This window comes from Zonotrichia albicollis, chromosome 6, assembly GCF_047830755.1.
Source record: "Zonotrichia albicollis isolate bZonAlb1 chromosome 6, bZonAlb1.hap1, whole genome shotgun sequence".
Taxonomy (NCBI): Eukaryota; Metazoa; Chordata; class Aves; order Passeriformes; family Passerellidae; genus Zonotrichia; species Zonotrichia albicollis.
The window spans coordinates 37,044,222-37,060,998 of record NC_133824.1 but is presented as its reverse complement, the minus strand read 5'-3'; the positions used below and the strand labels follow the sequence as shown (position 1 = coordinate 37,060,998).

At 40.6% G+C, this 16,777-nt stretch overlaps 1 protein-coding gene across 9 annotated transcripts in view; it reads left to right on the top strand.

Annotated features, from left to right (window-relative positions):
- The first annotated feature begins 2,795 nt into the window (after nucleotides 1–2,795).
- CD44 (CD44 molecule (IN blood group)) overlaps nucleotides 2,796–16,777 on the top strand; it is a 50,948-nt gene continuing 36,966 nt past the window's right edge. For 2 of the 9 annotated variants that reach the window (XM_074543222.1, XM_074543221.1), the window contains exon 1: nucleotides 2,796–3,251. In XM_074543222.1, the coding sequence (XP_074399323.1) occupies nucleotides 3,185–3,251 (67 nt within the window). In that variant the 5' untranslated portion in view covers nucleotides 2,796–3,184. The remainder of the gene's footprint in view (nucleotides 3,252–16,777) is intronic. The other 7 variants (XM_074543224.1, XM_074543223.1, XM_074543225.1 and 4 more) reach the window with 6 other exon arrangements.

The window sequence follows — 16,777 nt, the reverse complement described above, 5'->3', positions numbered from 1 at the left end:
TTTGGTCTTTCAATTTAGCTAGGCCAGAATTTCATCCTGTATGTGAATTCCTGCAAAAAACTCAACTTTTTATATCATTGTGAGCCATGCATATGTTTCTAGGACTCCAACATATGTACTCCCTATTAGGATTTTTATCAAAATTAATTAGTGCTGCCTACAGTTCACATATGTGATACAATCACAAATTAGTTACTTTGGTGTTCCTGTGCTATATTTTACCATCACAGATTCAGTATTCACTGTATCAAAGGCATCATAGAAAAATACTATTTTAAATGATGAGCTTTCATCCTTTTTCAATCTTATTGTTTCATTCTCTTTTGAAAACTTAATTCATTAAATAATTTTACAAATTTTTCGTGCCAGTAGCTTCTTGTTGCCCAGGAAGTAAGCAAATTCCAGATCTCGGATATTTAACTGTACTGACAGGCTAAAAAGGGATGCTCTGCTGCATTTCTTCAGCTGAAGATTTGCGTCAGGATTTTTCTGTTCGTAGGTAATAAGGTCTTCCCAAAAGAAAGGAGAAGTTACATATTTCTCACAGAGAAATCCCCCAAACAAAACCATAACAAACCCAAAAAACAAACCCCCAAACCCAACAGTTTTTCCAGGGTCGTACATCTGCTTGGACTAAATTCTCTGAGCATCATTGTGCCCTGCAGCCAGGCTAAATTTGGACTGCTGGCTACCTGAGACTGGCACAAGCTGACCATGTTTGTTTGGGAAAGCAGGAATTTTTTTGTGTCATTTTTTTGTTGGAATGTGTGTTCTAGGCTGCCATGCAGGCAGGCTGGTGGCACGAGGAATGGCCAAACTCACACGTCACATACAAACAGCTCATGAACTGGTTTTGGGGTTTATCACATGAAATGATGTAATGTTATCAATTACTTTTCTTGTGTAGATCTGTCTTTTCCTTTTGCATTAGGTACTAGCACCTCCATGCACGTGGTCTAAATGTGTCTAATCTTAGCCCAATTTTTCAGGGCAGCAACCAAGAGAGTCTTTCCAAAGCAGAATACCACCCACCCTTGCTGAACACATGCAGAAGTATTGAAAAGACTGAGATGAATAACAAGTAATATTTTAGTATCTAGAAAATAACCTTTCCATATTCAGGTATCAGAAAGGCTAGAATTAGAAACTTCAGACCATGAAGAGACTAGGAATTTTCACTCCTAGTTACCTAAGACTCTGCCTCTATCCCTAAAATGGACGTTATTCTCCCTTTATCTGTGCCAAAGAAAACGTTTTATTCTTTAAAATTTTGTATCATTATGAATATCGGGTATTAATGAAGAGGCAATTTATGTTAATCAAAAATAGGACTCAAAATTTCCTGAATTTTAATTAAATGTTTAATTATTCTGTTTAATCCATAGGACGTGAATTTTAAAAATAACTTAGCAAGAACAAGATATACTTAGTAACTTTAAAACATTCATTAACAATGTGCCAGCATCTTGAAATCCCACTAAACTTTATTAATGGATTTTGATGCCAAAACATTTATAAATGTCCAGGATTTTACAGAACTATTACAATTTCCACTTTAGACAATAAGGTATAAAGGAGATTGCTTTTTAATTGCTTTTAAAGTAATTTCTTTTTAAAAAAAGTAGCATATTTACTAAAGAAAATGAGTTTTATCCATAATTTCAAAGTTGTTAGCTTTGTAATAAAAAGATTCCCTATGTTTAAAGGAAAGATTTTTACTTTAACTTTGTCCCATCAGATAGTCTAGACCTGTAGGAAAAGCCTGTTGGAACCTGTTGCTAAAAATTTGGTTGGTTTAGGAAAGGATAGCCAGCCATCTCTAAGTCAAAAGGCAAAAAAAGGGCAAAGTCCTGAAAACCTCTTAGTGTGACCTTCTTGTGCCTGTGACTGGAGAGACTTGTCTGTACTTTTCCATTGTTTGTGCTAACGGAGGTTAAATTAATGAAAAACTTCTTTCAAGTGGGAAGATCGACAAAATGGTAATCTGATATAGGACTATTCATTCCAGATTTGGCAAAGGAAACTGAAATCAGGGCATTTCTGGCTGTTGTTAAAGGTGAGAAGTGCTGGCTTTGGTGATCCCTGACCAGCCCCTCATGACATGGCACAGGAACTGCTGTTCCAATTCTCCAGCTCCAAAGAGAAGCCAGTGTGTGGAGACACCACGGGAAATCTCCGAGGCACACAAGAGACAAGCCTTTTGCTTATCTGCAGAGGCCTTGGGGTTTTCACCAGGGGTTTCATGAAGAGCCAAACAAAACCACACACTGCAATGAACATCTGTCCCTCAGGAACTGAGACCTTGTCTGAATCTCAAAGACCTTGTACCTTTTTATCCTGTTTCTCTGCTTTCTGCATTGGGAATAGGAGGAAAAATTCCTTCTGTACCTTATGCCATCAGCAGAATAAAGGATCAGCCTTAGTCCTCAGTATCACTCACTTCTGGCACTGGAATTATTCACTACTTTTGCTCATTTATTAGTCTTCTTGGAGCAGCCTGTGCAGAGTAGAATGGGCTGTGGGAAACTGAACAGCCTCTACTTACCTTCTGCATGATGTTATCCTCCCGCAGTGAGCAAAAACATTGCAGAAAGCTTCACTGCAGAGCAGGCATTTTACTTGCTCTTAACTGAGCCACACAAAGAGAAAACGGTGACATAGGAATAAATAAGCAAAATATTTTTTGGAAATATCTAGGCTGTTATAGATGCTTTAACAGGTTTTAGAAACTCTAGTGCCTTTATGTTCACTTGGTTTGCAATAATGAAGAGATTTTAAAATGCAGGATGAAAAGCTTATAACAAACAGTGCATTTCTGAGAGAACTCAGGAGAGATTACACAATTTTTCCTACAAGCACACTAAGTATAACTTTTGACTAGACTAGTGTAAGAAGAGAAGGTTTAGTGGCTCTTTAAAACTCAAGTGTGCCTGCTTAGTCAGTCCTAGCTCTCCTTCCACTCCCCCTTCTTCTGCTGCTGGGTAACTTTTGTTGCAATATGGGTGTGACTTTTGATGGAGCTTTCCCCTCCCAGTTATGTCATTACTTCAGTTCCTTTGAATCAGAATAAAAAGTGCAGCAAACTTCAGACTCATTGACTGCAGGCTTAACAAGCGTCGGGGCTGTTCTTCTTGCTGCAGCTTCCAAGGATCTCTGGATTTTGCAAAACAGCTCCAAGAAAACAATGGCCAGCTTCTCCTTATGGACAGTTTTTGGATTATGTTTGCTGAAGCTCTGTCTAGCAGAAACAGGTAAGATTTTTATGAATGAAAATGCTTATGATTGTTAGTTATTGCTTCAGACAGCAAGTGTGCTTCTGCTAGACCAGCGAACAGCTTTCTTGCAACTTTTATTTTTCAAGTGTTATCAGAGATGTTTCAGAAGTGTAATCTCATTTGTGCTGGTCTGTACAGTCACGGAAAGCTGTGTATTGCTTGTAAAGGGCAATTCCAAGTCTGTAAAAAGTGAATTGCAGAACATTAAAGAATGAAGTTTAAACAAGAACGGAAGTATATTAGGGAATTCAGAATGTCTCTGGTGAAGCTCAGTTCGACAATGTGACTGCTGTTCCAAACGCAATTTGTTCTCCCTGCTCCCCTCCGGATTGCAGCGAAAAGGGGGTGGAAGGAAGGGGGTGAGCCCCCCCAGCTTACAGCTGCACTCTGGAGTTTACATCAGCTGAACCAACAGCTGAAACAAACTGCATTTGGGCACAGCCTTGCTGAGCAGGAGAAAAACTGCAGGGATCTCTGCTGAAATTTGGAGAGCTTTTATGCCCAGGATGCTTCCTTCTGACTTTGTAAGGTCTCTCTGGGGCTGACTGATGAGCTTTTGGAACAAAGGGGGTTAGAAGTGCCAAAGTTCAGTTGTGTATCACTTACCTTCCTGCAGCTTGGTTATCTGCTTCAAATATTTGTATTTAAAAATCTAAGGTTAATACACAGGAAAAAAAGTAATTTATGTCCGAAGTGAATAAAAAAAGCTTTTGAAACTTTACATGGTGGAGGCTCAACCATGTTTTAGGGGAATGATCATACTTTTAGCAGACTCTCACTGTGGCTGCAACTGCCTCGAGGCATTTTGTGGTTAGGGATAACAGTTGTGCTTCTATATTGTTTTTGTACTCATCAGTTCCAGAGTCGAACAAAATGCATTTTTCATGGCCATTGTCACCCAAGGGCTGTGTGTATAGTAAATATGTGTCTCATTTGCTTGAGCAGCAGGGGATACTTCTGTTAATGGTTGCAGCTCTGCCAGGCTGGGAATGGGTGTGTCAGGGGGAACAAGTTCCCAGTGCTTCTGTGATAGCTGAAGCAGTCTCGTAGCTTTTCTGTCTAAAATCCTGTGCCATTGTACCTAAATGCTCTGGCTAAGATCAGGTATACAGACAAAGCCTTAAGAGAAAGGATAGGGCTACTGTAGGCAAATAAGGGATGTCTAAGATGTGTTAAATCCTTGGCAGTCCACGTCTGTGCACTATATAAATATTATAACTGCTCGACTGATTTTGACTCCTATGAGCTGCCTGGAGTGTCCTAGAGAGCAGGGTCTGCCCTGCCTCTGGGAGTGATGTGTTTTCACAGTGAGACAGAAAGCCCCATTATTGAGCCCTCGGCATAGTTACCAAAAGTGTGTCAAACTTCACATATGCCCTCCAGGGAAGTTTCTTTACTGGCTTAGGAAGGTATTAGAATATAGCTACAGTATATTTGAATTGGTATCTAGTACATTCCAGCATGACTTTGTAGTCAGTAATGATTTCAAAACAGCAGTTGATGGTGTTGTTTTCTATTTTTAACCAGTGATTTTGCTGTGTATCATAGACTGATGTCTATTGCTGTTGGGAAACTCCTGAACTGGAATTTTAATTCTTTTAGTACAGAATTTTATGGAATTAAAGAGAACCTGGAATTACTCATAATGTGATTTCAGAAGGAAAAATGAGATACAGAGAAAGCTGAAAAACTTACTCATCCTGATTTCTGTGGTGTTTTGTCTATATTGTCACTGATGAGTTTCTCACTCTTGGTGTTGACATCACTTGTCTAAGGAGTCTGGATCCTGGAGGATATAGATGCTGTCATCTTGGTTAATGATGTGTTCTGAGCAGATTTTCTCCTGCAAGCATCATGTACTTGTAGAAATGTTTTTCTCAAAGTTTTCCTTGATTAACACAAAGCAAGTCCTAGAATTTTGACCCCCAAACTTGGAAGAAACTGGAAGAGAAGTAGTAGTGGTAAGGATGAAATGGAAGGAGGCAGAATGAGTCTGCCTGTGGGAGGACGGAGCTTGCCTGTTAGCACTGGAGAGGTTTCCAGAGCCCATTCCAAAGTAAGGCTCTGAGACAGGGCTCCTGCAGCTCCTGGTTAGTCACAAAGGAAGAGACCTGCCTGGCCCTTGGTTTGCATATCTGTCCTGTAAATTTGTAAATAAAGCAGTTTGAAGAAGCTCTTTGTGCTAGATTATTTTCACTCAGTCCTTACAGTGTGTATCTTGGCAGTTTCCCAAAGCTGCAAAGTAACTAGACTTTATTAAGAGTTCACTTGAACTTTCCATCATTGTTTAGTGGAAGGGTTCTGGAGCTGTCCTGGAAACACTGGCACACACAGAGCCAAGAAAGCATGGCAGGGGATTGTTTTGCAGTCTTTGGAGAAATGCTTGAAGATTCTTTAGGTACTGGTGTTCTCCACAATGAAGAGCCTTTACCTTGAAAATAGGAAGTCAGAGAAAGGCTTAATGAGGACAGATAGCATTGTACAATTGAGGAAAAACTTTTTAAAGTAAATGCTTTTAAAACCACTGGTAGCCCTAGCCAAGGTTAAACAAAATGTTCATCCATATGTGATGTATCTTTCTTTCCTGAAGAGTTCCCATGACTTTTATAGGCTTGAATTGAAGATAGTGTGAATATTGCAGTTATTCATCTATCACCTGAACAGGCATGAGGTTTGACTGTATCAAGAATGTGCCAGGAGTCGGAGACATCACGACATGCTGATAGACAGATAAACACCAGAGAGAATCATGAGCTCATTACTCCTAAATACCTGTTGAAAAGATGTGATAATATTTGATAGTACTAGTTCTGAATTTAGTTGACTGGTAGTAAAACACATTGTACAGAAGCAGAGATAAACCAATGTAGAGTTCCTTTATAAGAAGAGGGTAAATCAGTTAAGGAATTTAAAAGTTTTTGATGTTCCAAATGCTGTCAAAAGGCTTCTCCATCTGCTTTCTGGTCTTCTTGCATCACATTTTTGTTCCAGAACTAAGGGGTGAGTGTTTGAAAATACAGTCAATATGGAAGACGATAATTCTCCCCTTCATATATCACTGTTTGGTCTTTTATTTTAAAGAGAATACTATGTGAGAGAGCAAGGGAAGGAGTTCTGCAAAACTCGCCTATAAAGTTGGGTTTTCCAGGACCAAGGCTAAATGTACATAGTTATTTGTGAAATATAACTTCACAGAGAGGATAATTGTGAAACAAACATGACCCATCACAATAATCTTGCCTGCTTTGAAAACAATGCAACATTGCATTGGAACAATTAATGGTGTCCAAAACACGCCATATTTTAGAATCAGCTGGCATCTGGGAGCATGATGATTCAATTTGTCAGCATTAAACTGAATTCTTAAAATAGAGAAATGGAAGCTTCCAACTTGCTAGAAAGCAGAACACATCCACAGTCTAGTTTGTCCTTTGCCTTTACCTGTCAGGGTTTCTGTGTGATAAACCTGGTGGTTTGGACCATTCTCTGTGTGTTATCCACAACTGTGGGCGGGAAGCCAGTTTGGTGTAGCTGCTGGTCATTTTCCAGGAGTCCATCATCTCTTAACAGACAGCCATCTCTCCCTCCCAGAGAGGCAATAATAATTTCAAAGCTATCAGACACTGTAATTATCAGCGGCCATGCTGGGTGCTGCTAATAGCAGTGGCAGAGAGGGCTGTGTCGGTGCTGTGTGTTTATCATTTCCTCCCCCAGTGCTCGGCAGCAATATCAGTAGCAGCTGGCTGTGATTTCCCTCCCTTGCGCGGCTGCCGGAGCTGCCCCCGCCCAAGGACGGCAGAGCTGCTCATGCTATGAATGAGTCTGCAGGCAGAAATGTGAAGTGGCAGCTGAGGAAAAGAGGGGTTTTCCTTGGAGAATCTTTCCAGTCAGACAGAAAGTTCAGCTAATTGCGATTTAAAGTTCAAACCTCCGTGACTGTTTCCTGCCTAACGAAACCTGCAGTCATTTTTTGAGTCTGTGCTTTCAATTAGGAACATAATTGAACTTTCTTTTGTAAGCAATGGCTTTGGGACTTTCCAGTTCCTCTACATGACAACACTGGCAACTTTATATAATGCATCTGTCTTATTTTGGTACAATAACCTTCAATTCTCATATTGTGAAACCCCAAACAAGAACAAAAACCAAAAAACCCTAAAAGGAGTTGGAGAATAATCTACAGTTTTATCCGTTAAAAACATGAAAGCATAAGCAGGGCATGCTAATTCAAAGTAAAAATTGCAGAGAAGACCCAAATTCTGTTTACATTTGGAGTTTGAAATATACTTTGCTTCACTTTTTTTTTTTTCTCTTTTCTGTTGATGATTGATCTAGTTTAGTAGCTGGAAACTCTTAAGAGACTGTGTTGTGTCTTAAAAAAAAAGAATGCCAGACATGCAGCAGCTGTGTTAAAACTTCATCTCTCTGCTAATGATACTGTTCCAAAAGCAGTGTGAGAGGGTTGTAAAAGAGATTGCCAGGGTACATACTGTCAGCTGCCTAGGAAAAGGGCATTAGCCTGCAACCCTCAACTTCACAATTAATGCTTTACCAAATACCTGCTTTCGTAAATGAGATGCTGCCTCTGACAGAACGTGTAATAGTAAAAAAAACCTGCCATGGCATAGCTTTTGTTAATTATGTATGTCTCACAGTGACAGCATGTTAGCAAAACAGGTTCTCAGAAGTACATTTCCCTAGGGGGCTTTTTTATTGTTATTTTTGTTAATGGATAGGTGTCTGTAAAGAAGCAGGGTGTGGTGTGTGTGGGTAGCTGTAATGAATAGTTCCTTGCAGATTTCCCATAGAGAAGTGAGAGGTTAACTGGAGCTCAGTGGACGTTCTGTGGGCACCCAGACCCCTGTGAGCAGATGTGGGGCAGTGCCCAGGCAGCAAGCAGGCTGCTGGCCAAACTGGGGTGTAAAAGCTGGGCAGCACCTGGAGCTGGCAGCCTCTCCTTGGGAGCACGGCTTGGGAGTTGTGTCGGCGAGGGATGGGTGGTGCGTGCCAGGGCAGCGAGGCTGCAGCTGTGTGCAGGCCAAGCTCCAAGCCCACATGCCCACATGGCCAAAGTGGGGTGTAGAAGCTGAGCAGCAGCCCTGAGCTGGCAGCCTCTCCTTGGGAGCACAGCTTCCCAGCAGGGAGTTGTATCGGCGAGGGATGGGTGTTGTGTGCCAGGGCAGCGAGGCTGCGGCTGCGTGCAGGCCAAGCTCTGAGCCCACATGCCCACATGGCCAAAGTGGGGTGTAGAAGCTGAGCAGCATCTGGAGCTGGCAGCCTCTCCTTGGGAGCACGGCTTGGGAGGTGTATCGGCGAGGGATGGGTGGTGCGTGCCAGGGCAGCGAGGCTGCGGCTGCGTGCAGGCCAAGCTCTGAGCCCACGTGCCCACACACACCGGGCCAAGCAGGCTGCCTGTGCTCCTCCTGCAGCGTGCAAATGCCGCAGCTCAGCTGAGCAGCAGGGCTGGCTCTCATGGCAGCTTTACCCGCTCTTTGCCATCGGCCAGCTCGCATCTCTGAGACAGTGTCCCTATCTCGGAATGAGGAGGTGAGGGAGTGACACAGTATGTCACTGCTAAGGACTGCCAGGTCTTCCCAGCTCCGTCCTGGTGCTCTGCACAAAGCTTCTGCACAAGGAAGATGGAGTAGTTAACCAGGCAGGTTCAAGGGAAAGTAGCGTTTGCCAATTATAAAGAAACGTGATCCGTTCATAATGGAGACACTGAGGGTGCGGCCTGAACGCATCTTTCACTCACTTCCTTATTTTTCCTCCTCCTGCTTGATTAGGTGTCCTTCATTATTTACACATCCTTTCCCTTTTCCCTCATTTACACAGGTGTGTAAATGTAGAAAAAAAGCTTCTTTTGATAATGAGTCTTCGTATTTATGAATACCAGGGCTTTGTTCTCTGTTCCTGTATGTTGTTTATATATGAATTTGACATGTAGGAACCCTTAGAACATGGAAGTGAAATAATACATATTTTGTTTTAATCAATTTCACCAGTAGCAGTGCTGTAAAAATCAGATAAAACTCTATTGCTCTGACAGTTTTATCCTGTTTACTTGTGTGTTTGCTATCTATATATGCACTGAGGACTGGCAGCTTTTTAGAGTTCAATAGCAATTGTTTCCTGTTAGACAACAGCAAATGCAAAGTAGAGTTTCCTTAAAGAATTCTTATTCCATGCTTATCTTTTTATGATTAGTGATGTTTGAAGCTGTTTGCCGAGTGAGAATTGACTTACATCTTTTGCCCTGCTGTCAGAATGAACGCTTCTTTAGGTTTGAGAACTTGAAAACTTGTTTAATACTTAGCTGAAGAATAATGTCTTAAATTTAGTCAAGTTTTGCTCGTGTTTGAAGCAATATTTCCTAGTGATAAATATAAACTGTCCTATTGAGATTTTGGAGGTATTCCTGCTTAAACTTGATGCTCTGGGAAAGGCTGTAGGGCTGGAGTGTGCAGTGACTTTGGAAGATTGGTATTAACAAAATACCACTCTTCCATTGCAGTAGTCAGAGTAAACTTTGTCTTGTGAGGAGCACAGTCTCTCCTAGCACAGAAAATAAAAATGTCCTCCTTGAGACTGGGTATTGAGCTCTAAACTTTTAAACTCCTCTTTTCCACAGTGTGGCCAAATCATTTTATGGCCTACTGAGAAGAGATACTTGGTGGTTCCAGTTCACCACTGAGTGGGCACAGCTAAGGTTTTAGAGAAGCATTTTTCCCCTTGACAATTCTTGTATTAAAACCAGTAACTGCCAGACATTTTGAGCATGTGAGATACATTCCCATGGTGACTGCCTAGAGAAAAGTTTCTTTCCTGCATTTGTGGCTTGCCTCAGTAAAACCCTGGATCCATTTGCTCCTTGTTGTGGTATAAAATATTACAGAGCGCTTCTAAAAGTGTCTATGATGATTTTTGTGTCTTGTGATATTTCTGCAAGATCAGTTCTATTCTATTTTGTTTCTTTTTTTTCCTCCTTTTATTCTTATGGCTTAATTTCCTGGATGCTTTTTAGGTGGGAAGAGATTACAGAAGTTTTGTTTTATTTTCTCAACATACTCTTGATCTGCCAAGTCTCACACATAATCCCGTAGTGATATTGTTTGTGCTCACAATGGACAGAGAACAGCAATATCTGGGTTTTTTTTTTAAACAGCAAAGCTGGGGCAATCTTAGAGCATCACGAAAGAGTAAGATCAGCACAGTTTTTCAGGTGATTTTGAAGGGCATCTCTAGGCATACACACTAGACAGTGTTATTTGTCTCTGTGGGTTTATGTGGATTAGAAAAAGCCCAGTTGTCCAGTTTTCTAGGAGGAGACATATTCTGTGAGTAGGAGATTGTTAAGACCAATGACTAAATCTGAATTTGCTTTCTGGTAATGCTTTGATGGGAGCTTATTTTAATTTAGGTAGTACATATAACAAGTATTTTGTGTTTCTTTCTGGAGCTGGAGATAATTTTTCTTCTTCTTTTATATTTCGTAACAACTCCTATTACTTATATATATGTCAGTGGAGACCCTACCTATTGTACATTGGTGCAGTATAAATAATATATTGCATAAAGAATAGTGCAAGACTGGTAAGATGTTTCTACAGTGCCCTTAAAGAACAGTAGAATTTTTATCCAAAATTTTTGCAAATGAATAAACTCTTTAATTAACTTCTTTTGCTGAGAAAAGGAGGAAAAACTTAAAAAAGCTCTCTGTGCCTGACTAGGCTACCCTTCAAAATAAAGTATTAACAATGTTATTTGCTTCAATTGCTTCTGTGTTATCACAAGCCCCTTAAAACATAGCCACAGCACTGAAAGTCTTGAGCCCAGCAAGGTTTATATTTGTTAATAACCTACAAACGTATTTATTGCTAATGTTTACTTGATACACATCCACATCTTCAAAGCTCAAGGTAGACATTAGTAACAAAAACAAGTGGTCTCTCCTCAGTATGTCCTACAGTACCTTAAATATTCAAACATTTCAACACCAGCACATGTCTGAGATGTATTCCATATCACTTCGGAAGTAGATGGTGTCTCTGTTGAAATTTAGTTCTTTTTTTTTTTTCCTTCCATTGCGCAGAGTTTACGTAAATATTACAACATTTGGTCAAGAGGGAGTTACCTTATCTGGTGGATTTCATCAACACCTTCAGCAGAGGTGGAGTCAGGCTGGATGTATTTAAATTACCCTAGAACTTTGAATTTGAAGTCTAGGTATAGTAGTATTTAACAGAGAAATAGTATTCCCAACTAATGAGAAAGAAGTGAAATGACAAACATGCTGCCTGCAGAAAATACTGATTTGTGATTTTTGTAGGCCATGGGAAGTCAGTGTTTTTATTCCTACCTCACGGGCAGGACGACAGAGAGACAGAAATATAGCTGTAATAGAATATCTCCAAAGCTCCAGCCCCTTGTCCCATCAACAAGATCAGTGCCTCTCTTGCCTCAGTTTCAGAAAACAGCTATCATTTCACATACAGGGCGATTTCAGATGAAAGAAGCATTATGATTAGTTGTAAGAAAAACGGTCTTGTGCAAATATTATTCTACTGGATAGGAAGTGAACAAGAACACAGAGGACCAGAGCATTCTCTGAAAACTGTTACCTTAAAAATAGGAAACTCTCTTCAGTTACTGTTTGGCAATCCATCACTGAGTCGGTTGTGCAATCCTTCCTTCTGCCAAGCACTATGTGTGAGAAAATACCCCTTATGAGTAAGAGTAAGTGTTTTCCTAATTTTTGAAACACCCATACTGATGCCTTAAGTTTTAGCTTTCATGTTTTGCAGATTCTGTACTGCATTACTGTATAACTCTGAACTTCATATGAAGTGTTAGCAAGTTCTCCTGACAGTTTTGTCAGACAAAATAATCTGTTTTCCAAGGAGAGCCAAGGACACCATTACAGCTTCTGGCCCCAAAAGCATAAACAGCAGTGAACTGAGGAGAGCAGTCAGGGAGGATGGAACTTCATAACCTGAAGCAGTAATTGGACGATTAACTCCAATATGTAAATGGACCAAAACCTATAAAAGTGCAAAAACTCATGACCCATTGTCTATCTTGGGTGTAGCCACGAATGGGCTCTTGTAGTGCCCAAGGTGTATCCTTTGAAGGCCTTTTAATAAATACCTACTTAGTTCCTTTAACACTGTCTAGCCTCTCTGCTCTAGGTAACCTCTCAAGGCATCAGCACAACCCCTTTTTTGTAGACCTACACTGAATTTCTTAATAGTATAAGTCTTCTGTCTGATTTTGTTACTCATAGTGGTCAAGTCATGCCATTTTATCAACACAGTCACAATCACATCAGTGTTGACTCACAGCAATTGCAAGGCAATGTATTGACACCTTTTTTCCACCCCTGATGTGATACAAATATATCTACAGTGATAGTCATGGCAACATGACTAATTGAAATTTATCTTTTACTTTTTAACTTACTGGTTTTGGTATCTTGAATTGATTTCTATATTGGGAAATAGCCCGATGTCTCCCACCCTTCCAGAGAAAGTAGTTTTATGAGTCAGATCATTCAGCAGTTTGTTATAGCAAGGTGTTTCTAAGACATGTTTTTGGGCTGTTCAAGGAAGACAAGAGGATCTATGCACAGTGATTGGTAGCAAATGACCTGGAAAAGTGGTTTCTCACTGCATCACCTACTTCTGCTGTTCCTAAGACATCACAGAATCACAGTATGGCTTGGGTTGGAAAGGACTTTAGGGATTACCTCCTTCCAACCCCTGCCATGGGCAGAGATGCCACCCTCAGGGCTCCATCTAACCTGGTCTTGAATGCTCCCAGGGGTGGAGCTTCTCTGGGCAGCGTGTTCCAGTGCCTCCTACCCTCACAATAAGGAACTTGTTCCTAACATCAAATCGGAATCTTTTCTCTTCTAGTTTAAAACTATTCCCCCTTGTTCTATTGCCATCTGCCTGTACAAAAATTCTCCCTCTTTTTAAAAAAACCCTTCAAGTACTGCAAGGCCATAGTGAAGCCTCCTCAGTGCCTTCTCTTCTCTAGGTTGAAGAGTCCCAGCTCTCTCAGCCTCTCTTTGCAGCAGATGTGCTCCAGCCCTCCAGTCATTTTCATGACCCTCATCTGGACTTGCTCTGAAAGGTCCATGTCCTTATGCTGGGGACTCCAGAGCTGGATGCAGCACTCCAGGTGGTGTTTTACTAGGGCAGAGTAGAGGGAAAGAATCACTTCTTTGCCCTGCTGGCCACGTTCCCTTGGATGCAGCTCAGGATGCTGTTGGCTTTTTGGGCTGGGAGCACACACAGATGGCTCGTGTCCAGCTTTTCATCCATGACAAATCCCAAGTTTTTCTCATCAGGACTGCTCTCAGTGAGTTTTTCTCCTAGCCTGTACTTTTATGTCCTGGATGGATGCTTTGTCTAGTGTTCTTGATGAGTTTTGCTTCAAGTAATGTCCTTGGTGAGAGGAAAAATATTGTGGCGCTTTATTAATTAGTAATGTCTTTGGGAAACAATGATGCTTCACTGTTTGAGGATGATTCCATGCATGCAAAAGTGTATTGCCTTTTTGTATCTCCACTGCCTAAATATATGTAGGATTTAATGTAGTATTTGAAGTCACAGAATATCAAGGCCCCACTGCCAGTGCTTCCTTCCCATTCTTCCCTCAAGCAAGAGAATCTTCACTGCCTGTCATGAATTGTTAAATTTAAATAAACTTTTTTTAATAGGAAAAATATCACTATTCCCACCATATTTGTGATAGCAATAGCATTGTGTACATCTTAATGCTTATTGCAAACTCTAGTTATTAAATGTGCCTTTTTTATGAAACCAGTTCAAAAATATTCATAACTAAGACTATAAGAATTTCTTTAATAATAAGAATTATTAAAGAAATTTAACTGCTCATGTAGCTTAGTGTATGAATAACCTGCATACATCTTGGGAAAGTTACTTGCTTGTCAGCATTTTCAGTATAAATCTCAAGATTCTTGAAACCCTAGTAAATGCGTGGATAGACCCACAAACTCTCCATTAAATGGAAATATTTTGCCACCAAAAATTCCAGGAGAAGTTGCCTGCTGGCCTAGGCAATCTGGTTACAGACTATGGGATCCCTGTCATTCTTGTATTAGGGGAAAAACAAGAGGGGTAGTGGATGTGAAAATAGTCTCTTCCATCATCAGAAGCTTGCATAAGAACTTTGACTTTTACAGGTCATTCTTACACTGTGGGGCATATTCTGAGCAGCCTTCCTTTCTTTGGTATGTCTATCAGAGTAATGTTATCTTTGTTTTAACTGGCTGGCTTTCAGAGGTTTTGAAAAGATTACTGAGGTTCCTTTCTTTGATTGGACAAGTGACAGAGCAGTGAATAGGAGTAAGGTCCTTTGGGCTCCAGACTGAGGATCTGTCCGCTGAGCCTCTGTGTGTGTGTCAACTGCTTTTATCCCAAATAACTAAATCGGTCTAACAGTGAAAATCAGACTCCAGCTATTATTCTCCAGTTTTGTTTCATGTGTTTCTTCACCTGGGTTGCATGGAACTGATCCCAACTGATTCTCCTCACAGGCCCTTGTTACTCATCCTTTGGGGTTAGACTGCTCACTGTACAGCCTGGAGCTCTCCTGGTATCGGCGATGTTGATTATGTTTTCATCATTTCGAGGGGGCCATATCAGATAACTAATTGCAGACTATGATATCACTGCCTGCAACTTTTCCCCCGAGGTGCTGTGCAGCTGTACCACGTCCTGCTGGAGTCTGAAAACTTTCAGCTCCCTATTGGGTGAGACTATTACAAAAAGACTAATATTAGTGTCAGCAGCAAGGAGGTTTATCATAAGTGATGACACCGTATCGGCTCACTCAGGATGTTTACCAGAGCAACAGTTGCCACGCAGATAAAGTATGATTGGAAGATGCATTAGCAGATTCTTTTCTTCCTACAGCAACTGCTGAGGACTGAGGCATATTTCTTGTACTTACTTGCATTTTGAGTGACTCTGTGAAGGCTTGATTTATTAATAGCACTACCCCCACACCCATTGTTTTAAAGCAGTAGCCAGGAGAGCTGTCAGTTAAGAGACTGGAGATTTTTGTCCATCAGCAGACAGATGCAGAGACAGTGACTGCATGATCCATAGGCAGATTCATTAGGAGCAACAATTTAGAAGAAAGCCAGCAGCTTGAGCTTTGTCTCGCATCCCATTTCCGGTGTGCACTTCCAGAAGACAGAAATGCAAGGAATACTTGCTAATTTTTCTTGGAGAAAGGAGAACCTCCCACAGCACTGTATCCCACTCTGGCCCCTGTGCATACGTCCAGCCACATTTCTTTTTCACTGCAGAGATCTGCATCAGCCCACTTGGACCTCAAGGTTAGCATGGCTGTCTCATGGCTTTTCATGCAGTTAACAGCACACAGGAAAGTGAGAAAGCTACACTCTTATTTGCTTTTCTAGACTGAATTACTAGGTATCCAAATACAACTGGGTAGTAGGAACAGCTTGGGCACAACTTCAAAGAAAGTTCTGACTTTACTTACACCTTTGGATCTATGGAGAGTCATCTTCACTTTCTTGTCACCACACCCAGCTTCTAAGAATACTTTGTCTCTATTTATAGCAGGAATGCCTTGCAAACATGCAGGTAAATTCCTTTTAAACTGTTTTCCTGGACATTGCTGTCTTTAAAAAGCCAGGTATGCAGAGAATTTTTCCCTCCCTGAATATCACATATCTATTATGGATATAATTATGTGGCGTTTTTCTGTCCCATTACAATTTTCAAGGCTTAGAACATTTTTCTATGCCAAACTGAAATGAAAATATGACATTTTAAAGGATCCCTGAGGAAAACTTTTGTCTGGGTTCCTTAAACCATCTACATGTATTGCAGCCATGTAAACATTTAAACCTAACTTTCTTAAGTGATTTTATTTTATTTTGTGCAAATGAATTATTTTAATTTCAGAATTAAGGGTAATTTCATACTAGAAAACAAATTCCTTATTTTGCTTTATTTAAGTATCCACAAGGGATAACTTGAAAACTAAAAATAAGGTTTATTGCCACTAAATCTAGAAAGGAAAGTATTTCATCGAATAACTCCCAAGAATTTGTGAAGACTTTCACTGTCACTATTTGGAGAATCCTGGCTTATGGTGCAAGTGGTCTATTTCTAGATTTGTTTCTTTGCTTTCTTTGGAGAATATTGGTTGGCAGAACCAGAATATCATAACTGGAGGAACACAAAACCAGCCACACTTAATGATGATATGTGTGGCTTGATCCTTGGCACTTTTGTGTTGGGATGGTAAAGGACTGCTGGCTTCATTCACATGGATCTTGCAAATTTGACTTCTGAATTTTGATCAGTGTGTAGTCATCCCAGTTTTGAGTCCTATTTTCCCAGCACAGTTTTCCTTTCCTCATCAAGCCCTGAGGGTTTCAAGTATAGGTGTGTTTTAATGATGTCGACACGTGTCTATTAGTGAGTGTGGCTGGG